Source organism: Perissodus microlepis, chromosome 18, assembly GCF_051167445.1.
Source record: "Perissodus microlepis isolate ML-2025 ecotype Zambia chromosome 18, ASM5116744v1, whole genome shotgun sequence".
Classification (NCBI taxonomy): domain Eukaryota; kingdom Metazoa; phylum Chordata; class Actinopteri; order Cichliformes; family Cichlidae; genus Perissodus; species Perissodus microlepis.
Genome location: NC_140478.1, coordinates 31,575,533 through 31,600,790, shown reverse-complemented (window position 1 = coordinate 31,600,790; position 25,258 = coordinate 31,575,533). Strand labels below are relative to the sequence as shown.

General features: G+C 43.0%; 1 protein-coding gene and 1 long non-coding RNA gene across 3 annotated transcripts; one reads left to right on the top strand and one right to left on the bottom strand.

Moving 5' to 3' along the window:
• Positions 1-1,502: 1,502 nt before the first annotated feature.
• Positions 1,503-16,198, bottom strand: slc39a6 (solute carrier family 39 member 6). Of its 2 annotated transcripts, none has more exons than XM_084912194.1 (12): positions 16,086-16,198; positions 13,663-13,866; positions 12,859-13,372; positions 12,468-12,624; positions 11,127-11,234; positions 9,884-10,053; positions 8,075-8,290; positions 6,965-7,049; positions 6,252-6,656; positions 5,107-5,187; positions 4,191-4,381; positions 1,503-3,684 (listed from the first exon to the last, which is right to left on the bottom strand). In XM_084912194.1, the coding sequence occupies exons 2-12, from the start codon at positions 13,842-13,844 to the stop codon at positions 3,532-3,534; spliced, it is 2,262 nt and encodes a 753-aa protein (XP_084768320.1). In that variant the 5' UTR covers positions 13,845-13,866; positions 16,086-16,198; the 3' UTR covers positions 1,503-3,531. The 2 variants fall into 2 exon arrangements, with proteins under 2 accessions (XP_084768320.1, XP_084768321.1); XM_084912195.1 differs by lacking the exon at positions 16,086-16,198 and adding an exon at positions 15,668-15,965.
• LOC146368562 (uncharacterized) lies at positions 16,136-23,249 on the top strand. The gene is made up of 3 exons (XR_014797582.1): positions 16,136-16,250; positions 22,466-22,775; positions 22,856-23,249. It is a non-coding gene; the product is annotated as an uncharacterized LOC146368562 (long non-coding RNA).
• Positions 23,250-25,258: the final 2,009 nt, after the last annotated feature.

Here is a 25,258-nt window from a genome sequence, read left to right as displayed (position 1 = left end):
AAAGCATGAAAGCATATGTGTATTGTTTGTGTATTTATACACAGGCACTCATATATATTCAAATAATTTAAAAACAATGTTCATTTACCTGTTACTACCACACACCAAATCCGGTCGTTGGTACTTGCTGGCTTGTGTAGCCACTAGGTAACAAAAGCTCAACACTGCACCTAGCATCCTGGAGCACTTCTGTTGTCTTTTGTACGTGTTTTGAGTTTTTATGTGCTTCTGAGTTTTTACGTGCTTCGGAGTTTGTACGTGTTTTTACGTGTTTTGGAGTTTGTACGTGCTTCAGAGTTCGTACGTGATTTGAAGTTTGTACGTGCTTTGTCTCTAGGGGCCACCGTAAATATACTTTTGTTTATTCACTCCACATAAAATGTAATAAATAAATCATATAATACAAAAATCAACTATTCACAGTGCAACTTTTAACTAATTAAATTTTCAGCTTTTTCCTTTTACAAATTTAAAGTGAAACAACACAAAACACTGCAAACCACAACACAATTAAATATAAATTAAAATATGAAAACAAAAAGAACATGCATATTCTCTGTCATATGGACCTGCATGAATAAACTTTCTGAATCCTTTATCATCTGCAACTGAAAATAGTTGTGGATGATTACTATACCTAATGTGACGTTGTTGTCCCTGGCTCTCTTTCTCTCCCTCTGGCTCTGTTCCTGTGCTGAGTGCAACTACCGCCCCTCCCCCTCCCCCCTCTTCCCAGCGTAAAGCACACGGCTCGCGTGCGGAGTGAAGCGAAAAAAAGTGCGAGAGAGAGGCTGAGAGAAAGGGGAAAAAAAAGAACCCACGTGACGGCTCGCGATAAGGAGCCGGCTCGCGTCGTTCACGTCAAAGAGCCGGCTCTAAGAGCCATTTCGTTCGCGAACGACCCATCACTACTGCGCAGACAGCATGCTAACATAAAGCTAGCCAAGTGTTCTGTATTCCCAGAGGAAATAAACTAGACTGAATGTCATGTCTTTGAATTAATGTCTGCTTAGCAATGGCAGTGACTCTCAAAGCAGCGGCAATAAGAAGCCAATGAAAATCGATAAGAGAATCAATGAGAAATCAAATTTATGTTTTATTCATAATCAAATCAGCCACTAAATTCTTATCAGTTCCCATCTTTACTAGTGACCAAAATGTTTCATATTATTTTATAGTTATTAGTGCTGTCAGCGTTAATCTCGTTAAAATGACGTTAACAGCATAACTGCAGTGATGCGCATCAACGCCGTCCAGCCCCACGCACAGGGCGATCCACGCTAACGGAGATTTGCCACGTTAAAACAGTTATGGCGTTAACTTCATTTTAACAAGATTAATGCTGACAGCGCTAATAGTTATAAATGTTATAACTAAAAATACAGTTATTTATTCCATATCAGTTCAAAAACGAACGTGACTTTTATAACGTTCAAATGTGACCTCAATCAAAAGATTAACAACTAAAATCAATCCAAAGCAGAAACACACAGAGCAGCAGGTGGTGTGAAGTGTGAAGTTTATTGGTGTTCAGGAATGTCAGAGCACAGCGAGTCGACATCAAAGCTGCCTGAAGGGCTCTGCGGTCGGCGACAGGGGTGGACAAAATAACAGAAACAGTTTGAAACAGCTCTGCAGAACCATGAATATACATCTGTTTAATCACCGGTAACTGAGGATACAGAGTGCAGATGAGCTCCAGGAGGTTTTGAGGTGTGAGCTGGTTTTGGTGAAGATCCCAGGTTGTTTCTCAGTGATACAGAAACGACAGCTTTTACTTTGTGTTACCACAAACAGAAAAAAAACTTTTTGTTTAAATAAAATACAGAAAACAAGTAAAAATGATGATTTCACAGGCCAAACATGGAAGAGCATAAAATCTGAATGAAACCTTCACCGCAGAGCTGTTTGTCCTTTCTGTATGATTTTATCCACCTTTCATGAACAGAAGCATTAAACACACAAACTTTTCGGTTTCCGTACTTTTCCCCACAAATTTAAAACCACTTCTTTCTTCTTCTTTTTTTTTTTTTTTTTTTTAAACACGTGTTGTATGATCCTCGATCTTCACAATCAACATCACAGGAAGTCAAATGAACTGCATACTTTTGAAGTACTACACACATAATGGTACACATGTAACGAGCACAGTGAGAGTCTGAACTTTTTCTTTGAGGTGATTTTTTTTTTCTTTTAAGAGGAAAACGTGATTTGACCTAAACCTCAGAGCAGCGTCTGAAAAACGAACCGCGAACCTTTAAAACAACGCTTGTTGTTGAGATGCTTCGAAACGAGTCCACGTTCAGCCGGAGCACGAGGCCGTAACAGAGACTTGTTAGAAATATTTGTTTTACGTTGAGCTGCCACATTAACTCTTAACAATCAAATAAATGTAAAAAGCAGCACTTAAATTAAAAACGCAGACTGCTCAGTTTCCCCTTTTTGATTGTAATCATCTCCTTTTTCATGAATCGACTGTTTCGATGACAGGAACAAAAACTGTTTTTCTTTAAAAACAGTCTCCACAGGAACGCGCGGATCGTTTACACGCCAGAAATTTTAGTAGATTAACAGAAGATTTATTTTATACTCACTAATTTCTATATCAGATCTGAAGCCTGTCTGTGATTTCATCCTGTAGAGAGCTCAGGTAACATGAACAGACGGCGATGTCGCAGATTTCTCATTAACTGGACGGACTTCCAGCTGGTGACAGGAAACAGAAAGTTCAACTTCCTTAAATGAGTTCCAGAGTTTAACTTCAGCTAAACAAAGGTGTTTACAACCAGCACAACTCAGCTGGCTGCAAACACCTTTAAAACTCAGTGTAACAGTTATTTGTTGGCTAATATTTAAATTTAAAGATTAATTAAACCCACAGGATTTAAAATTAACTGACAGATTTCAAACTGCGGCTTCAGACACTGGCTGATGACCTGAGTGAGAGGAAGACACTGAAGCAACGTGAAAGTCACTCTCACTTTCAGCCTGTGAGGAAGAAATCTGTCCAGAGCGTCGCAGAGAAAAGGAAAAACTGCTCTGATAACACTGTAACACTGATCGGGCTCACTCAGCAGCAGAAGAAGAAAAACAGACACAAAAGCAGCAAAAACAGAATAAAACACGTTCCTCAGAAGAGCTCCGGGCGGCTGAAAGCAACAGTTTCTCCTTCATGAATTTTTCACAAATATGAAACGATAACTGGTGACAGGCGATCCTGGAAGGACTCCAGGTGTTTCCCACTTGTGATGGTCGTGCGCGTTTGTTGACAAAGACAAAAACAGCTACAAGTTTAACACAAAGAAAAACCTTAAAAAAATATTTCTGAACCCTTTTTAAACAGCCGACCTCCAGCCGGCCGAGGTCGGAGCCTCAGCGGCTCTGGCAGACGGCTCAGTTCAGCTGCTGCTTTCCTGCTTCACAAGTAAAAACTAACTCAAGGCGTCTATCAACAACAATTAAAAAAAAAAAAAACACTACAACTCTGATGGCGGTACTGGAATGCACGTGAAGCTCAGGACTGCCTCTCTCTCAGTATCCCAAGTCCAGCTGGATTTTGTGCTCAAAAATGGCGATTAGCAGCATTATGCAGAAGCCCAGCAGGATGCCGGCGTTCTGGAGGAGGAAGAAGCCCCAGTGGCTGAAGCCGTGGTCGCCGGCGTCATTGTGCAGCATCTCGGGGACCTGAAAGAAGAAAACTTTCTCAGGCTCACAGACCCTCTGCAGAAAACAGGAACTTTTCCCATGAAGGAAGTGGAGACGTTAGTTTAAATGAACGGACAATGCGCCGCACATCTGCTGCAGTACCCGGTTACACCACTAGGAGGTTAAAAAAAATTGAATAAGCTTTTCTAGAGTGTAGAGCAGGGCGACAGCCACGAGAGGGCGCCTTTGTTCAGGAGAAAGAAGCTCTGCTGTGTTTTCCGGCACTAAACCCTCCTGCAGCTGTTTTTTCAGACGTACAGACATTTATATGACGGGATTTTTACGATTTATGAGATGCCAATAAAACGATGGCAGTATCTTCATCTCAGGCTGAACTCTGTATTTTGTGTCAAGCAAAATGAACATTTTTTATGTGGAATATTCATTTAAATTTCACAGCATTAAAAGTGAACCTCTCGCTCTGTGGATCAGGATGTCAGAGTGGATGCTCCCTTTTGATTGGCTGGAGGGTAATGCTCACTTACCATGTCCACCAGGGCCACGTACATGAAGAGCCCGGCTGTGAGGGCGAATATCCACGTGGAGATGTTCTCGGCGTAGTGTCCAATCAAAATCCCGGTGATCATGCCCAGGTAGGCCATCATGGCCGACAGCACGTTGTAAAGAATGGCCTGACGCACCGTCATGCCGGCCTTCAGGAGCACCGCAAAGTCACCTGAGAATCGGAGAAGACTGTTACTCACTAAGACTGCTTCACCCGCATGATGGATGTGGATAAAACCTCTGACCGTGAACTAAATTAAGGATCAGACTGTGTCCAAGGACAGGATAACTAATAAATGAAACTAACATCAGAGAAACACGTGAAAAGAATCCAGAGCAGGACTGCGCACAAAGACAGACGTGCTGCACAGCTCGCTCTTATAGACGCCTGAGCTGGTGTTGGTTGGTTCAGCCTTGCAGCCACTGCACTGTTTCTCTTTGCCTTCATGCATTAAAGATCGTGCAGTTTGTGGTGTATTTTCGGGTGGTTGAGTAAGTGAGCTGTGTTGTGTTTGCAGAAAGGAACGAGCTCTTCACCTTCTGCTGTTCCACACATTTAAACCTTGTCTGTCTCTTACTGTGATGTTACTGCTTCAAAACGACTGCACAACGCAGGAATCAGCTGCGACCAACACATGCAGGCAGTGAATTAAGGAGTGCCTGATTTTTGATTTTGATTTCATAACAAAATAAACATGCAGTGACCTCCCAGTGAAAGGTTTCCATATTTAAATGAACAGATGTTTTAAAGTTTAAATATTGGACTGAAAGAAGGGTTTTTTCACTCTTTCAAAGCCAATATCTCTTTATTCCACTGCAATAATAAAGTACTTTATGTAGGTAAGACTGAGGCTTACAGAGAAAATGTTCCACTGAGATAAGATGGAAAAGTCTCACCCAGCTCATGAGGCAGCTCGTGGCAGAAAACAGCCACAGACGTGCTGAGACCGCTGGACAGACCCTCAGTGAACGCAGCGCCTGCAAACAGATAAATCCAAATATTAGAAACCAGCAGCAGCAAGAAAATGATGTGCATGAAAATGCACACCTTCATGTCACTGTTTACCGTGGCTGAGGGTGAATCCTCCTGACGTTTAACTTTAATCACCAGTTTGTTCTAACATGACTAATTCTGCCGTCAGTGGTCAAGTATGTTAAATATGCTGTGCACCAATTTTCTAACCTACTCTGTGAAGATGATTTCTGTGCACCGAACTGACGCTTCATCCCGTAACTCTCTCGTGTTTCTACTTTCTCCACTCCCATCAGTTTCAACCAGTCTCGCTTCCAGACTTAAAACTGTTGAGAAGTTTAAACCCACTAATTACGACATCTGTCCCTCCAGAGTCTTCAAAGAGACTTTTGGACCAATGCCACAATTTTTCATCTGAAGTTCTGGAGCTTTGTTGAGATTCTTCAGTCTGGTTTTGAAATGACATCACAGCTCTGCATCTTTTGAGTATTGCTGATGTGAGTCATTCATTGTACGACTTGTGAATCGTGAAACGTTGATTTCCTGTCTTTTGGTATCCGTGGTAACACACTGAGTATGTTCAGCTCATATCTGACTAACAGCTTGTTTTCCATCAGCTTTCTGAAACAGCTTCTTCGATCTGCGGCGTTCCACAGGGATCCATTTTAGGCCCCGCCCTGTTCGGGTCCATATTGTATTGCCTATCACTGCAGACCACGCCCACTTACACCCGCCTCAGGTGTAATCAGACACTGACTGGTTCCTTAAGCTGAGGTTCAAGAATTTCATCCCCATCAGTGACAACAAAACCACATATTTAGTTTTTAACACCCTCACAAATATAACTTTCTCTCTCTCCTGCAGACAAATATCCAACTGATGACTTGTTGAATGGTCACTTCCTGTGGGGACATGACAAACTCTCTCAGCACCATGTTTATTCACGCTAAACCAACCCTGCTGGGCTCTGATTGGTTAGAAACTGGTGTGTTTGCTGTTAAACGAGTTCAAGACAAAAAACTGAAGCTAAAGAGGAAGTGAGATCACGGGTTGTGACCCTTCTACTCACCGATAGCGAGGCCGTCGCTGAAGTTGTGCAGTCCATCTCCCATGATGACCATCCAGGCCAGCGTGGCCACTCCGGCCTCCTGGAAGTGCTGCTCCGAGTAGGAGTGGGAGTGGCTGTGCGGGTGGTGGTTCTGAGAGTGGTGGTGGTGCAGGATGTGATGGTAGTCGTGGTGGTGGTGGTGCCTGCTGTCCGTCTGGCCAACCGTGTCATGGAAGTGGGAGTGGCATTTGTTCTCGCAGTCCTCGTCGGTGTAGTTAGCGGCGCTCCCCGACGCTCGGCCGTAAGCCTGCGGCGAAACGACGGACACCTGCGGCGCCAGCATCACCTGCTCCTCCTCCGCCACGCTGCTGCCGTGCAGGCTGCTCGAGTGGTCGCCAAACGTGCTGGCGCCGTTAGTCTCCACATCTGGAGACACAATATGGAGATCTGGTCAGGTTAGGCCGGGAGGTCGACCTCCGCCTGCGCCGTTTCAGAGGTCAGAGCTCTGTTCTCTATGGTGGATCGAGCTGCAGCTCTTAAAGCCTTCACCAATCCGCTACACGCCAAACGTGACATCACAGTTGTTAATATGCACCAAGCTGACACAAGCCTTCATACAGAAACACATCTCGGCTCTCGGCTCGAATGACGCTCGGCTTCACTTTGAGCCAAATCCTCAGTTGTTGAACAAAACACGAAATAATTCACCGACTTTGTTTCGTTTCGTCTCTCACCTTCACTCGGCTTCACGCTGTTCTCCTCCAGCGCCGGCTGTTTCTCTGGATCCGCGTTCTCGTTCTGATCACACTTCTTCTGGATCTGCGTGGAGTTCGTACAAACTCATCAACATCAACATGAAAGGACCAGTTTACAGTTTTCTGACAGCAGCAGGAAGGTTTGTAGGCCAGAATACTTACAATTACCATGAATGCTTAAACGCCTTCATTTTACCTCCATTACCTCCAAGTCAGATACCAACTTCTCAACAAAAAAACCCATGAGATGAGAAATAAATAGTTCCTTTAAGAGTGAACAATCAGAACAGAAAATCAACATGTTACAAAGACTTATTGTTCAACTTTGGAGCTGCTGTGTGCAAAGTGTCCCAATTAACTCTCTCTGTCATAGAAATGCACAGAGAAGGAAAGCTGATGCTAAATCACACCGTTCGTGTCCGACTGTATCTTTGCAAAGCGGAAACAGAGGATGCATCGATTTTTCATGACATTTGAAAAAATACAAAACTACAAAGTCATGTTGAAACCAAACACCGGCGGCGAGCCGCAGCCACGCAGGGGAGCGGACTTCAGAAACTCCCTCAGCTGAAAAAAGGCGACGACAGCAAAATATGTTCCTCAGAGCCAAACCTCAAAGTGTTTGAGCTGAGTCGGGGATTTTTGTGAAAAACTGAAATTTTGAGGTGTTTGTGTTCATCCAATTTCATGGCAGAAGGCTGCGCCGCACACAGCATGTAAACTATGTGATCAAAGAGCTTTTTTAATGAAATCTCCCACACGTCTGTGAAGCTGTCTCAAAGGTCTGTGCAAAGCCCCAAAAAAAGATCCTTAACTTTGACATCAGGATGTTTGGATTCTGCAGCTGACGTTTGACAAACAGGCCGTCGTGAGCTGTCTGTGTGGAGGTCTGCCTGTAAGACTGTGACTGTATGATGCTCTGTTCTGACCTTTGGTTATTAACTGAGGGCTTTAAAGTAACTAAATTCTAAGTAAGAGCGGGCTGCATGATGTGACTCAGGATCAGTTTAACAGTTTGTCTGCACGAACAACAGGAATCAGGAGTGTTAAACGTCATTCTGACTGTTAGAGAAACTCGCTGTCTCTGACCTTCTGTTTCTTCTCCTTGTACATCTTTCCGAGCGTCAGGAAGTGCTCGATGAGAAACATGAAGTAGACGCCACTCAGAGCCGTCAGGCCCTTCCACACCGCGTCCAGGTTCTCCTCGTGCTCGTGGTGGTGTCCCGTCATCGCTGCGTCGTCGTGGTGGTGATGGTGTCCCGTCATCGCTGCGTCGTCGTGGTGGTGATGGTGGCCTCCCTGAGACTGATCACACAGCGTTAGCTTAGCTTAGCATAAATATGTGACACAGGGGGAGCAGCAAGAACTAAATATTTAGACTGAAAGTATCTCATGGAGGTTTACACATCGACTGATGATGATGATGAAGCTCTTTATTATCAGAACAAAAGCAAACAGAAAAACTGTCACAAATCTCTGTAAACGGTTACAAAATGTTCTTTATCTGACTGTTCTTAAAAAAATAATTGAAAGTTGTGCTTGTTGTGATCTTGTCTGCTGCAGAAAGAGTCCTGACAGGGACTAGAAAGAGAGAGCAGATTTCTCCTGTTTTGGCTTCCCTTCATTGGCTTCCTGTTAAATCCAGAATTGAATTCAAAATCCTGCTCCTCACATACAAGGTCTTAAATAATCAGGCCCCATCTTATCTTAATGACCTTGTAGTACCATATCACCCTATTAGAGCACTTCGCTCTCGCTCTGCAGGCCTACTTGTTGTTCCTAGAGTATTTAAAAGTAGAATGGGAGGCAGAGCCTTCAGTTTTCAGGCCCCTCTTCTGTGGAACCAGCTTCCAGTTTGGATTCGGGAGACAGACACTATCTCTACTTTTAAGATTAGGCTTAAAACTTTCCTTTTTGCTAAAGCATATAGTTAGGGCTGGACCAGGTGACCCTGAATCCTCCCTTAGTTATGCTGCAACAGACGTAGGCTGCCGGGGGATTCCTATGATGCATTGAGTTTTTCCTTTCCAGTCACCTTTCTCACTCAGTATGTATTAATAGACCTCTCTGCATTGAATCATATCTGTTATTAATCTCTGTCTCTCTTCCACAGCATGTCTTTTATCCTGTCTTCCTTCTCTCACCCCAACCAATCACAGCAGATGGCCCCGCCCCTCCCTGAGCCTGGTTCTGCTGGAGGTTTCTTCCTGTTAAAAGGGAGTTTTTCCTTCCCACTGTCGCCAAAGTGCTTGCTCATAGGGGGTCATATGATTGTTGGGTTTTTCTCTGTATCTATGAAGCGCCTTGAGGCGACTTTTGTTGTGATTTGGCGCTATATAAATAAAATTGAATTGAATTGAATTGAATTTGAATGCATATGATGTCACACACGTGACATATGATCCTCATTTATAATGTGTGGAGTCTGCGTGTGTCTATGAATGTGTAAACACGTTGCAATGGCCGCTTCCCTTTTGTCCACATCGCTCTTGAACAAGACGTTTACAGTCTCAGTGAGTTTTAAATGGAAAAATGAAGACTATGATAAAATAATAGAATAATTAGAGGCTGATCAATCAGCTGGCTGCTGATTAGAATCAGAGACGTGATCTACCTGATAGATCACTGATTACAAATCTGTTTAGTGTGAGAATCGCACAGTTTGGTTTTAGAGCTCGACAAAGAGTCAAATTTGATAAAAAAAGGATTCGAACACACTCGCTTCACCTCACGGCTGCATTAGATTTATAAACGTGCAGCTAAGCAGCCTCTGTCTGCTGGCTCGCTCGCCGCTGTGTTCAACAGCTGAAGTCATTGATCACTTTAACTTGAGAGCATGAACGTCACGTGTTGTAAGACTTCCTGTGAGTCAGGTGGCCGCGCTCTGCAGGGACTCACGTGGGGGATGAGGTGCAGGAAGGCGTCGCCGCTCAGCGTGCCCACGGCCAGCGCCACCAGGAAGCTGAGGAGGAACTTGAAGAAAACTTTGTTCATGAGCGGGATGAGGACGACGCCGAGCAGAGACAGCAGGCTGATGATGGTGATGGAGAGGAACCCGCCGACCCACGCTGCAACACAAACACAAGCTTCAGGAACATCAAAACGCTGCTGACAGAAAAGACCGCACCGTCTCTGCTTCCAGAACACGACGCTGTGATTCTTCAACTTCAGGCAGAAACTCAGTGCCGACCCAGAGCGATCCCTGAGTCATGACCTCAGACTGGTTTCACTCTGCTGAGCGGGGCAGAGGCGGCCCTCGAGCATTCGCAGTCTGAAGCGTCCTCACTGTATTTTTGTTATCTTTGATCTTTCCCTGATGAACTCTACAGGTCGTCCACGTCCAGCAGCTCAGCTTTCTGTTGCTGTCCAAACAGTAACTGCAGACCGCTGGACGGACACGTTCACAGGACCACAAATTTCACTTCAAAGATGCTCTCACCTGACACGAGTCTGCAAACGGAGCTGCTCGATGAATAATCAGTTTTAGTTTGATTCATCTGCAGCGTCTGACACCAGCGCTGTCAGATCATTTTCATCACACTATCGGACATTTCACAATTAAATTTACAGACTACATGTCGTCATCCATCCTTCTTACGATTACTACACTGTTGACACACAGCTGTGGCTTCCTGAATACACCAGCAGCTTCTCTGACCTCAGTGAACGCTTCACAACTTCCACTAACTGGATGTTTTAATGTTCAAGCTCAGTCTCAGTGTTTGTACAGTGAGCTCAGTCGTTCCACGGCCTCCTCGCCAGCAGCATCAAACCTCCTGCTAAGAACCTCCAGAGTTGTTTTTCACCAGGGTTCAAATTTGACACCCAGTCTTGTTTCTTTTACTGTCAGCTGATAACTTAAAAACATGCCTCAGTCTCCTCAGACGTCTTCGTATCGACACATTGTACTGCAGACTTCAGTTTATACATGTGCTTGAATGTGTTTGTATTTTAGAATATGTCCAGTTCTTTATGTTCATATCCAAACTTTATGACTGCATTTTAAAAAGTGTGATACAAATACCATGTTTACATTTCATATTAGCAGTATTATTATTATTAATACTATTTCTGAGATTAACTTTCCTCCCACACTGGCTGAGGAGGATTAGGTGGTGCAGACTGCTCACATTAAACGTACCCGTGGTGATGTTTCTGCTGTTCTCCCCGCCCATGTGCTCACTGTGGTCGTGGTCTGAGTGGTTGTGGTCTCCATGGTGACCGTGAGCATGCTTGTGATGCTTGTGCTCTAAAAACAGGAAGAAGGAAAGATGAAATTCAGAAGTTATTACTTCATTCTTACAAATTCAAAGAGCCGTAAGGCTGAGGTTAGAGGACGGGACACTGTGACACAGAGTGTAACTGGTTTAAACTGGTTCATCAGATTAAACACCACAGGCTTACACTCAACACAAACACACTGATGATGATGATGATGATGATGATGATGATGATGATGATGATAAGCAAACAGTTCATCTAAAAATACAAAATGCTTCTGATTCTCAGTCCGTGGCAACATTTCCCAAACACTCGGATCTGTTTTTTCCAGCCATCGAATCAAATATCAGGATCAAAATATCCAGATCACAGCAATCAGACCACAAAGTCAGAGTCTGACAGCAGTAATCAGCTGCAGTCCTGCCTGAGGGGTTTAATCCTGGTGGGAACTTTCCTCAGATGTTTGATGGCCTGGAGACAGACGGAGCTGCACTGGGAGCAAAACTATTTTAATTTGAATCCAAATGTTTGGTGATAAAACAAAGACCGTCCTGCATTCAGTGTTCCTTCTTTTCTTTCCTTCCTGCCAGCCGTTCACTTCGCATTTAGTTATTATTTCCAGTTAACTCATCACTACCCTTCACCCTTGGAGTCATAATAGAGGCCCAACGCCTGACCAGATGAACCTGTCCTCCACCACCTCCACCTCGTTTTTGTTTGGTTTCATTTGAATTACAGTGACGGTTAAAGAAACTGCCTGTAAAGGGTCCCGTCTTAAAGTTCAGTAACAGCACGTTTCTTAAAGAATAACTGTGTTAAATAATCAAGTTACCAAAATGATTCTGATTGTTGACGTGACTGAGCAGCCTGTTTATTCCAGGACAGTCAGCACTCTCCGAAGTCAAACAGACGTGTTCACTGTCACACTCGGAATATGTTGTTGAGGCTGCAGCGAGCGAGTCATGCAACAGGAATGCGATTTTACCAGAAGATCAAACAAAGTGCCGCAAACGCTGAGCCAGGTTCACCGTTCAGCCCAACAGCTTCAAACAAAGAGCAGCTAAAGTCTGCTTAAAGAAGACGTCACTCATTCGATTTTACAGCAGAGGCAATAAAATCTCGACTCAACAAAAAATAAAATGCTTGTTTTTCTTGTTCTGCTTTCTTATTATTTCTCTGGTATAAAATAACACCGAAGTGATGATCAGGCAGCAGCTGCACACATTTTCCCGGAGATACTGATGAGGAGTTTTGGTCCTACCTCTCGCCCCGTGTGCCGAGGCGTCTCCGTGCAGCACGCACGCTCCTCCATCGATCTGGTTGAGGAGGGCGGGGCAAAGAAAGCTGAAGTCTCTGAGCGTGACGCCGGCCTCCTGAGACATCCCGTGCGAGGAGAGGATGAAGGAGGCGTTCAGACACTAGAGGGGGAAAAATTAAACAACAACATTGAGTAAAGACAGATTTAAAGAGACGAAGACCACAGAGGTGCACACAGGTTGCAAAGCGGCTTGCAGATACAGAAGAAACGCGGGATTAAAGCAGTTTAAAGAAAACACCTGATAAGAGATTTGATTTATCACGTGTACGAGTACAAACATCTCGGACATCAGCTGATTTGCTGACTGCGACTGAGCCAGAAACCAGTATCGTACCTCTGAACCGTTCTGGCTGCGGCCGTGGGGATGATCCTGATCGCGGTCATGCTCGCTGTCGCCGCTTGCGGTTGCCTGTGTCTGGCTCTCAGTGACGGCGATCCTGGTCGTTTGTTCCCCTGACGGTCGCCCCTGGCTTCCATCTTGTTGTTTCACCACGTGCTGAGCTCTGTATGTCACTGTGGTGCCGACCTCCTGAGCCACCGCCGCCACTGTGGTTTTCTTGTCATAGAGGTTTAGACGACTATCTGGATCCTCGCTTTTCTTTCCCACGGCACCGTCGTGGTTGTCGGGGGTGTCTGGAAACTTCTGGGGCTGTGAAAGGTGTTTTAGGTGATCAGAATTGCTTTCATGGGGATGGTGGTGATGGTGGTGGCCTTTGTGGTGGTGGTGGTGGTGGTGGTGTCCGGGTTGCTCGTGATGCTGCACCATAACAGTCCTCGTGCGACCCAGCCCAACGCTCTGAAGGAGGCGCTTCAACCCGGCCAGAGAGATGGTGCCGTTTTCTCCATATCTGTCAGATTTCATTGAACAGAACGATTAAACATGGCGCGGTAACACGGTGTCTGCGGGACTTTTAAAATAACAATTTCATGTAAATTTAGACAACAGACAAGTATAAAAGATGTGCAGGCCTGCAGGTGTGTGTGTAAATCTATGCAGTCAGCAGTTAGTGTATAAGTGAGAGTGAGGCCTGCAGCCACCTGTGCAGCTAACACACAGACTGACGACCGATGACTTCAGCTGCTGACTAACAAACCAGCTGCTGGACCAGCTCCACCTGTCTCACTGGCAGGAGCTCACCTGTTGAACAGAGCCTCCAGGTGTTCCCTTCGGCTCTGCTCGGCTCTCTGGGCGTCGACGACAGAGGACAGTAAACGAACCGCGCTGTTGGTTTCCATCGTGGACCCGCTGCAGTCTGTAACGGCGCCTAATGAGTCGCCACTCACGGCGAAGAGAAACATCAGAACCAGAACTGCACTCATCTCCTCTTCTCTCCTCTTCTTCCTGTGGACAAAAACAGACGGTAGATATGTTGACATGTCAAGAAGAGGCAACACTGAGAGTGAAACTATTACATTTGTTTTATTCTTGGACTCTATTACAGTCCTTGTGTAATCGGTGGGCATCTTATCCTGGGCCTTCCTGGGTGCAGCGCCTCAATTTATCCTCTTCCACAAACTGTTATTAGCCCCTCCCACCTAAAGCAAAAATTCTTCTGATTGGCTGCCCCTCGTACACTGGAGAGCTGAGCAGTAGATGAAACTGAATCTTTTTAATGATTGATTATTGATGAAATTTCCCAAAAGATGTTTGATTTATTCTATAGACAGAGCAATGAAGCATGGGGCATCATTTGGGGACATTAACTAATTAACAGTGATCATAGACAAAAAATAAACTCCAACATTGAAACTGTAATATTCTGCTACTAGTGTACTGCACTACTGTATATATAGATATAAATTTCTTCTCCCTTGTATAGTGTATATTCTCTTCGATTGTTGCACAGTATTGTTGTTCTTAGGCATGCTGCCTCGTCCACTTTGCTGCGGTAACAATATGAATTTCCCATTTCTGAGACAAATAGAGTCTATCTCATATTATCTGAACAGATTTCCAATGCACTCATTATCTGAAGTAACATTTATCTTCTGAGACTACGTTTGCTTTAGCTAGGTTTAACTAGGTCGCAGTTTTAGAATCCCCCCCTCCACAGATAACTGATAAAAAACAACCCTTATTACATATTTATATCGCCTATTTATATGTAATATCTACACTTAAAACCTAATATTAAAATAGTAAGCTCCAGCACTCATCACAGGATACTAATGAAGGATCTATAACAGGGGTGGGCAACTCCAGGCCTCGGGGGCCGGTGTCCTGCAGGTTTTAGATCTCACCTTGGGTCAACACACCTGAATCACATGATTAGTTCGTTACCAGATCTCTGGAGAACTTCAGGACATGTTGAGGAGCTAATTTAGCCATTTGAATCAGCTGTGTTGGTTCAAGGACACATCTAAAACCTGCAGGGACACCGGCCCTCGAGGCCTGGAGTTGCCCACCCCTGATCTATAATCACGAATGCGTGGTAATTTCCCCACAGCCTATAGGTGACGCCATTCTCAAGTATAGCCATATAAACAGAAATACAGAAATTCCCCAGCTTACTCACTCATGTCTGTCTGTATTTCTATCTAAAGGATTCAACATTTCACCCTCTAAATAAGAAACCGAAGAAACAGACTGAGACTCTGCTTTTCTAAGGAAGTGAAAACAGTTTACTGAGTCAAAGGGAATTTTAGTGCTCACTACAACATTACTGCTTAAATGTCCTCAAGTTCAAGTATTGCAAGAACTTGCAGTCGAGACTCACCCAGTAAGTAACTACAGATGGAACAGATGCGCGCCACAGTTACAGTGAATAAATGACACAATAGAAACATGATTAAACACCGGCAGCCCACCGCAGTGTTCACAAAGTGACAGATGGAAACTGCACAGCAGATGAGATCACTGTGCAGAAAAAAGGTTTCCTTTCAGCCGATCTAAGCAGCAGCTTATGAAGAATTTTATCACAATAAATTTGAAGTACGCGTCATTTGACATGAGGAGAAATGTTAAAATCAGACGTTTTCTGAATGGATCTTGGTGTGCCGTTCGTCCAAGTTAGCGGATGCTGATTTAGATCATTAGGAAGTTAGCTTAAAATAAGAAACCGATCGTATTAGTATTAATGAATACGAGTGTGCGGTGTTCAATTTTAACGATGAGTGACGATATCGCTCACACGGACGCTCACCTCCTCCTCTTTAGCCGGCTAGCTACGCTGCTACCCCTGGTTAGTTCTTAAATTTCTCGGAGGATGCTCAAAGACGATATCTGCCAGGTGACCCGGGCCAGGCTTGGGCCTTGTGCTGCCGAGGCTCGGCCGCTCAAACAGGGCTAATAAAACATACAAAATACATCCCCGGTGGTACGAGCAGCCACGCGTGGCTGCATTTGACCCGAAACACAAACTCGCACTGGAGGTAAACAGTAACACGTTGGGTTTGTGCGCTCCGCACCAGCCGTGTGCCGTGTGCACAAAGACGACAACCCGGAAATCAGCACCAGCTCCAGCCGCCACCGCGCGGAGCGGACTGGACCGGCCGTGCTGGGGCTCTCGGCGGCCGCAGAGAGGTTTTAAGCTAGCCTTTTTAATGACCGAAACCACTTACAATGAGAGCTTGTGCTGCTTTTATCCTCTGCGGGGATGAATGAACGCTTCACGGTGCCGCTCTGTCCCTTTCGGTCCGGTAACCACGGCTGATGGATGCGTTACCTTCACTGGCTGCCGGAAATCTGACCATACAAAGGACGGGGCAGAAGGAGGGAAACGAAAGGTGATTAGCATAACGACAAACTGAGCACGCTACCGTCACAAAAATAGATCTGACCTCTATGTTTCAATTTAGATTGAATGTTTTACAAAAAAAAAGGCTCTGCACATAATTTTACCAAAAAATATAGATAGGATCAGTAGTCTGATAAATGGAGCCAAGAATACAGAGTTATATAGTCATTTTTTTAAACAATCAGCTACAAAAAAGAAGTTGAAGAAATAGAAATATACAAAAAAAGCTACATATTGCTTTACAAAACAATAACTTTAAATATATTATCACAATGGCTATTATATACAAGATATAGCACAAATTAACAGGATCCTGCAGGTTTCTGGACTCACGTTTTTGGCCACTGTCCTGGTGTTTTATTTAGAACCAGATGGTGGAGAGCAAATTTACCAACTAATCCTAATGAGCTGCAGGAGAAAACAGTACAGATGCAACGCACAGACATGGATAAGTTTGCCATAACACCTGTCAGTATAAGCAGCCATGCTGCCTTACTTTAAGCCTTAACCAAGTGTAAAAACTCTGTGGGGAAACTATCCGTAGCAGCTGCAAACACGTTTATTTCTGCTGTAAACATGAAAGGATTAACTAAACATGTAGGCAGCCTCCAGTGGCCATTCCAGGAACTGCAGTTTCACCGTTCATTAGTAAACTTTGATGGCACAGGCCAGCTTCGATGACAAACTCCAATTAACCAATGAAAATGTAAATTTTCACAGCTGAATCTTTTCTGTGCTTTATTTCCTGACACCTTGCAGGAAAAGACTGACCGATGTAGATAAAAAGGCTCGATTTCAGCAGACTTACGGAGCTCAATCAAAATATGTGCAGCGTATAAAATATGTTACAGGCAAAATGCAAATTCTAAGCATGAGCCTTCCTACATAACATGGCAGAGTGATTCATAGTTTACAGGGACTCCCTTTGAGCCAAGAAGCAGGAATAGAAAGCTCACGGTGATTTTTGGCACCACAGTTACTGTAATTATCGTCTTCCTGAAGAACAAAACAGTTAAATCAGAGTTCTGCTGCTCAGATGTCGACTGAGACGAGTTCGCCTGGTTTGAATTCTTTCACTGTTTGCTGTTTAGCGTTCACGCTGAATTATAAATTCTTCATGAGGCCTTCCACAGTTCAGCACCACACTGTCTGTGAGGAGCTCTGGCTTAATGCCTTCATTGTGCATTTCATTTTAACGGACATTTCTTTGTTTTAATCATATTTTTTTTTATAATTTTATCCCTTTTGACCAGTTCTATTATTCGATTAATATTTCTTAAATAGGTTTCATTAACTGGAGGGCCAGGTTGTGTCTGTTCCTCACAGATTGTCACTCGCCTGCAGCAGCTGATCTGTTGTGCGTCATTACCAGACGTACTAATGCAGCTTTGATATTTCTATGATTTAATAATTGATTAAAACACTTCCTCTTCGCCTTTAAACCACAGTGAATTTGATTTATTGTTGTATTATAACAGTTTAGCTCCTTTAGCTGAGGGTCATAAACCTGCACGTGGCTCTCTTACATTTGTTGAATCTCAGCGGTAATCGTTAGCACAGATGCTAATGTAGCTGAGATATAATATACTGAGTGTGAACATTCTCAAAACTGTATTGTATATAGTATATTTTTGTTATTATGTAAAGTTAATTTTTGTAAAACTAAGGTTCCACATGTCACTGTTGAAGTGGGGCATTAATCAGTGTGACACCATTTGTAAACATGCTGTGTGGGGGTTCCCAGCCAGAGCTGCATGGACTCCCCACTGGTAAGGCACACTTTCTGTAGCTCCTCTCGCTGTACTATTATGTGTTTTCTTTACTAAGTATTAGTTCTTATGGCTAAAAGCCATAAGAACTAATACTTATTTTCCTCGTTCAAAGTAATCAAAAACACTTTGAACGAGGAAAATAATAATAGGAACTGCCTTTTATCTGTTACACCATCCGTTTATGTGTTCCTTACTTGTGCCAAACAGGGAGGCCTGCTGTTGCTGTGTGACACTGATTTTGCTGGTGCACTTTGTCTTTTAGAAAATAAATCCAGTTTCCAGTGAGTCTGTGTCTGTCATCACAAAGTAGTCTTCCATTTGAAATCTGCTACACTAACACCAAAATGTTTAGTCCTGAGTCCAGCATCAATGCTGCTGTTTGATCAGCTGTGTAGTTAACTGCAGCTAGAAACGACCTCCAAATATCTCTCCTGAGAGTTGGAGGTTTCCAGCTGCTGTCATACTGGTACAGCACTTTAGACAAAGCCTGCTTACATTTTTTTGTGCTCATAATTAAACTGAAAACAGGTGAAATACACTAAAGCTGCCTGTGGCAAAAAAAATGTTATTTATACTCAGATTTATGAGATTGCAGTTACCAGTAGTTCATTGTATCAGCTTGTGTTGTCAGCATTAATCTCTTTGAAATGACATGAACGCCATAACCGCATTAACGTTAGCGCAGATTGCTGCATGCAGCCCTGTGCGTGGTTAGCTTGTTAGCTAAATGTTTCAGGTCTGTTTTTCATATTTAAAGATTCAAACTTTAAAGTTTGCCCCCTGGGGGTTTTATTATCTTTGTTACATTTGCAGAATAAAATTAATCGATCCCAATAAATCATAAAATCCCAGCAGCACTTGAATGCATCATAGGGGAACTGCAGAATTCTTAAGGAGGACAGTAGTGCGCAACATGTGACTGAGCGCTGGTATCACGTGACAGCGCTGTCCTGTCCAGGTCTGTTTGAAGGAGGAAGAGGAGGATGCATGAGGGAAGAGTCAGCATCACTTTGGTTTCTCAGAGGATTAGAGTCACGGTTAGAGGGCGAGAAGGAAGATGATTGGTCACCTGCAGTTGGTAAACATAATAATACACACCAGTTAAAAATCTTCAGTTAAAAATAAAATTCTTCTGATGTGCGATGACGCTGCAGACTCGACACAGAAGCAAAACTCTGAGCTGGAAGAAGTTCTGTGTCTGTCTGCGATTCTTTTCAGTCACTTTGTGCTTTTTCGTATCATTTTGATGCGCATGTGCAGAACGTTTGAGTTTCTCTGCAGTGATTTTGCACCAGTCTGTTGCCCCTTTGTGTCTTTTTGTTGGTTTCTGTGTTCTGGGGGTTATTTTTAATTTTTTGTGTGTCTTTCTGTGTCTGTTTGGACTCAGCTTATATCTCTCATTGATTTGTTTCTTTTTGTCTTGTCTGCAGGCCTCTGCTGTCATTTTGCGTCTCTTTTTTTACATGTTTGTCTCTTTATGTTCGTCATGTGTCTATTTTGTGCCTTTTTGTATTTTTGTGCTCATTTTAGTTAATCACAGTTCTCTTTTTGTGGATCTCCCTGTGGTCAGTTGTTATTGATTCGCCTCATTTCTTACCATCTTTGTGTCTCTAATTCTTTTGCAGCTCCTTTTTGTTGTTTTTACGTTAACCGCCTCTTTAACCTTCCTGCACAGTTGGTGATTCGGTAATACTCGTGCAGCTTGTGCTGAAACAAACACACCTGTCACTGAACTTTGCTTATCTATTCCTGACTGGAAAAATCCTGCAGCTGTGACCTGTTTTCCTGTGACCACAGAAAAGTTATTTTAACATCAGACATGTGTGCAGTGTGTAGATTACTCTTACCACAGCGCTACTGTTCAGGTTTCGCTTCAGTGTGAAATGTTTGCAGTTCAGAGTCTCACGTTGTGCACAAAGATAACAGAAGATCAGCTGGGGACGGCTCGGTCTCAGAGGAGATAACTCCCCGCTGAGCTGAACGCTGAGCCCAGATGGATCCAAACAATCACCTGTCGCCCAAATCTGTCTCCCAAACCTCCCTCAGCACAAACAGCGGTTTGAGTATTCTGTCCACACCTGATCTTTGTGTCGGTGTTAACAGATGAACTGAAGGCAGCTCGTGTTTTGTGATATAAACCAACAGACAAACATGTTTTTGGCTCCTGAAGGATCAACGATATTTGATTAAGAGGGTCTGTAAACTCAGACTGTAGAAGAAGAAACGAAAATGACTGAAAAGAACCGTTTTTGTCTTCTTTTATTTATTAGTGACAACAAAGGAAAAGGAACAACTATATAGTTTCATTTTATTATATATATATATATACATATTCAAATTTCAGAGTGTGTTTTTCACCTGTTCATTAATTTCCCTGTTTCTATTTACATGCACATCATTTTTCATTTAAAAAAGGAAGCTTTTATTTTAAAAGATGAAATAAAATTTTATATTTGGAAGCAAAAGGAACTGGTGGCGGTATTTCACTTTGCTGTTCTCTACAGCATCGCGACTGTCTCTCCACTCTGTTGCATTTTCCATATGTGGGCGTCGACGGAGTGAAGAGTCTCTGACTCAAAGAACCAAAGTTACAATGTAACCATTCGACTGTCATCTTACTTTTACTAAAATTGAAGCTTTGTTCTTCAGTTAGATTTAGGCAATGAAAACTAAAAACCTGTCCAGTGTAGGCAGTAACATATATGTTAGACTTGTAATGCAGAGGTTATGATTTGGGATGTTACCACATTTGAATCCCCATAGAAGATTATTTAAAACATCCACATGAGTGGAAGGAAAAGTACTTTCTATTGAAATCTATCAGTCTGAAAGTTGTGCTGAGTGTAACAAAAGAAACCAGCATATTTCTTTTTCATGACTATTCCACCTTTTCTCAGTGAATTGGTCCACAGTGCAGAATGCAAAGCTCTAAAGTTTCTTGGCTCGATCTGTTTCCACTGGTCTTTCTGTTGATGTCAGATGACTTGCATGTTTCTCCTACTTTGCATAAAAAATGCAGTAATGACGGTTGTGGTCAGCTGGTGTAAATCACAGGATTTCTCACAGGAGTTTGGGATCATCGCTTGTGATGATTATTTTTTGTCAGGTTTAGCAGTTTTGCGTGGACTTTTTTTTAAACTTGAATGTGTTTCCAGCTTTTTACTATAAAACTGCTCCGTTTTTGCCGTGAGCTCGTCTTCAGCAGCAGCTAATTCACATTTCCTGCTCTGCTGATTATTTGGGGCAGCATGATGGCGCTGAGTGAAAATAAAATGCATTGTGTGCGTTCACGGGAATGTGCTGATGAGTTTTATTTTTGGACCTCAGTGGAGCTTTGTGATACGAAGCAGAAACAGTTTATCAGGCTTGTTAGTACATCCTCAGAAATGATTGCACCTCATTCTAGCTTTAGGGCTACAATGGCAGTACTCTCAAAGGTACTCATTAAACTTTCCTTTTAAAATGTTTATTTTTCATTCATTTGGAAATGCACTGACTTTTCTTTTAAGGACTTTAAGGCTTACTAACCACTCACAGCTTTTCCCTTCTCACATGTGCACCTCAGCCAGTTCCTTCCGGAGAGAACCCACCAGGATGGAGGATGAGTTTCATTGAATTGAAAGAAATGCTGAAACGTCAGTACTTTATCTGACTTCTTTTGTGTTTGCTCAGTACATTTTACTGGTTCAGACACCGGGGCCCTGTTTCAGAAAGCTGGTTTAGTGCAAACTCTGAGTAAGTACACCCCGAGTTAACGAAAACTCTGGGTTTTCGGTTTCACAAAGCGAGTTTAGATTAATTCTGAGTGAGTTACTATGACGACACACTCCGTGAAGCTAACCTGCCCCCTAGCAGGTTTACTTCAACTAACCCTGACTTTCTCCGCCTCTTTGTCGGAAACCTGACTGTAGGAAGTGTCAGACATGGCGTGCCCCTTCCTTGAAGAGCCAGTAGATGTTGAAGCCCAAATTCTCCGCAGAGCTCTCCGCCGGGAGAGAGTGATTAGAGCGCGTTTGGACATTTTATCATTTCCTGATGATTTTCTGTGTGAACGTTACCGTTTTTCAGCACAATCTATAATTCATTTGAATAACATCCTCAGGCCTAATATTGCTCATGTGACACATCGCGGACATTCTCTCAGTTCTGTACATATTATTTGTATTGCACTTTGTTTTTTTGCAAACGGGAGCTTTCTGTACAATATTGGTGACGCTGAGCACGTTTCCAAGGCTACCGTCTGTCGGGCAGTCAGGAATGTTACAGTTGCACTGAAACGTCTCCTGTACTCGTTTGTGGTGTTCCCCGGTCACAGACCCACAAGATTTATCAAAGAGGGATTCCACAAAATTGCAGGTATCAGGATGAACAAAACGTAATTCATGATGTGGTGATACTTGAACTACTACTTAAATTTTACATTTATTTTCAGGGTTCCCAGGCGTGATTGGCTGTATAGATGGCACTCACATTCCAATCATTGCTCCTTCAGTAAATGAAGGAGACTATGTGAACAGGAAGTCTTTCCACAGCATTAATGTACAGGTACATAGTTCCCTGTAGCATTTCAAACTAACAAATTATTTCATTATAGTAATGGATGCTAATTTGTGTTCTCTGCACTGTGAAGATCATATGTGATGCTGCCAACATTATCACAAATGTGGAAGCCAAGTGGCCAGGCTCTGTTCATCACTCACAAATTTTTCGTGAATGTACACTGAGCACAAAATTTGGACATGGTGAGTTGAAAATACTTTAAAACATATAAAGACCAATTGCTACAGGGACATTTGAACTGAAGTGTATCCTTCTGTCTTAGGAGAGTTCACTGGCTACTTGCTTGGTGATAGGGGGTATCCATGTTTACCCTATTTGCTTACCCCTTACCCTGACCCTGAACCGGGCCCACAGCAGCGATATAATCTGGCTCATTGCAGGACAAGAGCCAGAGTTGAAATGACCATCGGAATGCTTAAGGCCCGGTTCCAGTGCCTTCAAAGACTCAGGGTCACCCCAGAAAGGGCATGTGACATTATTGTGGCATGTGTGATCCTTCACAACATTGCCACAATTAGAGGAGAGCACTGTCCTTCTGAACCAAACATCAGCAGTGATCCAAACCATGAACATCCTGACCCTCCCACGGACATACAAGCTGGAAGAGCAGTCAGAGACACCATATGTCACAATCATTTCCTTTGACCCATCACCTCAACATGTTGAAAGAAGAATAAACGGATTTTTTGTTCAACTGGCTTTATTGGTTGCCTGTATTTCCTGTACACAAAGTATTAATAAGTATATTATTATGTTGTTCAAACACTGAAATAATTCGTCCATCTCTGACCACTTCACCCACCCTGAACTGATGTTCCAGCAGTAAAATCTCAATCTTGGTTTTTTGGATCTGCTGCTTGAAGTGTTCCATTTCCAAGTCGCATTTTTTTTATTTTCTTGATCAAATAGGTCTTGTACAGCTGCTTTACAGGGAGCTATTGAAACACAGAAAATAGCATTGATATTCATAGTACATGCCTACTTAGGTTGGTTGTAAATCAGTGCTGAACATCTTACTGAGGAAAGGTTTGTTGGAGAAGTGGCTGGACCCTCTTCCTCTTCATTTCCATCATCACTCTGTTAGAGACATAGAAAGTCCATGGTTTTATTATAGTACCACATTTTATTCAATTGTTATATTTTCCATTGTAAGATGTAAACCTCATAAAGTGTCTCTGTTGCTTCCTCCTCTGTAACAGCTGTCAATGTTTCTTCATTATTTTCCTGTAGTAAAGAAATTAACAACATTGCTGTTCTACTGTAAACTCATATAATCTGTGGAGTATTAAGAGTACTCACAACTGCATGTTGGTCTGGCTCAACAGGAGGCTGCACCAGATGCAGTACACCATCACCATCAACTGATAGAATATGAGGTTTATACAGGTCACTTATAACTTACAAGGGACCAGATGGCAATTAACAAACATGTACCAATCACCTTACACTTCATTGTCATTATGCTCTCAAAGACAACCAAGACCGAGGGAAGGCAAAATCAGTAGGGAAATAACTTCACTACAAAATAATTCATTATGGTAAAGAGTTTATCAAATGAATGAGTAGCACTGCAGAGGTGACTGTGAAGAAAGGATGTATGCACATCATGTATTATTTTGAATTTACCTCTTATGTAGGCACTTGTGTCTTGCGGGGTTATTGACTCAGAGGAGGTCCCCGCAGAGATGCCTTCAGCCACAGGCGCCCACTGTATTGGCTGAGGGCCAACTGCTCAGCCTCTGTGAGTGGTGGTGGTGGAGGACCCCCACCTGTTTTTCGGGCCTCCGCTTTTTTTCTGTTGGCTATAACGGGTCACATTTGAGCATACAGAGTAAGCAAATATGTACTTGTAATGTGCTCAGATAATTTCAATAAGTGCTTACAGGAAGAAAATTAATGTAGCCTCTAACTGCAATTGATTTACATAGGACAAACAGACCAAGCACTATGGCTCATAATACAATTACATCTTACCTGTTTGGACTATATTTTTATATTTCATTTTTACTTGCTGCCAGGAACGTTTGGGGCCTGTTGGGTTGCACCTGCGCTCACATCACATCACAAAATAAAATGTATAAAATACAAAATAAAATAAAATATAATAAAATAACGTGTTAAATGGGTGGAAATCCCTAGATCAATGTTTAAATTAACACTCACGCATTGACTCTGTCGGCTATGTTTTGCCATGCATGCTCCCTTTCTTTTGCAGCTGAGGCTGTGTTACTTTTTTTCCGCAAAATTTGCATGTTATCGGCATATGCTGCCATCAGAATTTCGGCCTCAAGTGCTGTAAAATACATTGACCGCGCCTTCTTTCCCTCCGTCTCCATGGTGACTCGCTTAATCTGTGCTCCACTAATCAGGGCTTTATGTATCCTCGTGCGCGCGCTTAACTTGGGGTTAAAGCAACTCTGCGTTGATTGAACTAATTGTTATCAGCCTTTCTGAAACCGAATATTCCGAGTTGGACAGTTCGGGGTTACTCAACCCTGAGTATCATTTTTAACTCTGAGTTTTCTAAACCCGCTTTCTGAAACAGACCCCAGAAAACAAATTTAGTCAACAAATAGTACTAATAATAACAAGATATTACAAACTACCCAGTTATCACTGGGCATCAAAAACGACCTGGTTCTGGGGGGTTTCTGTTCAATCACCT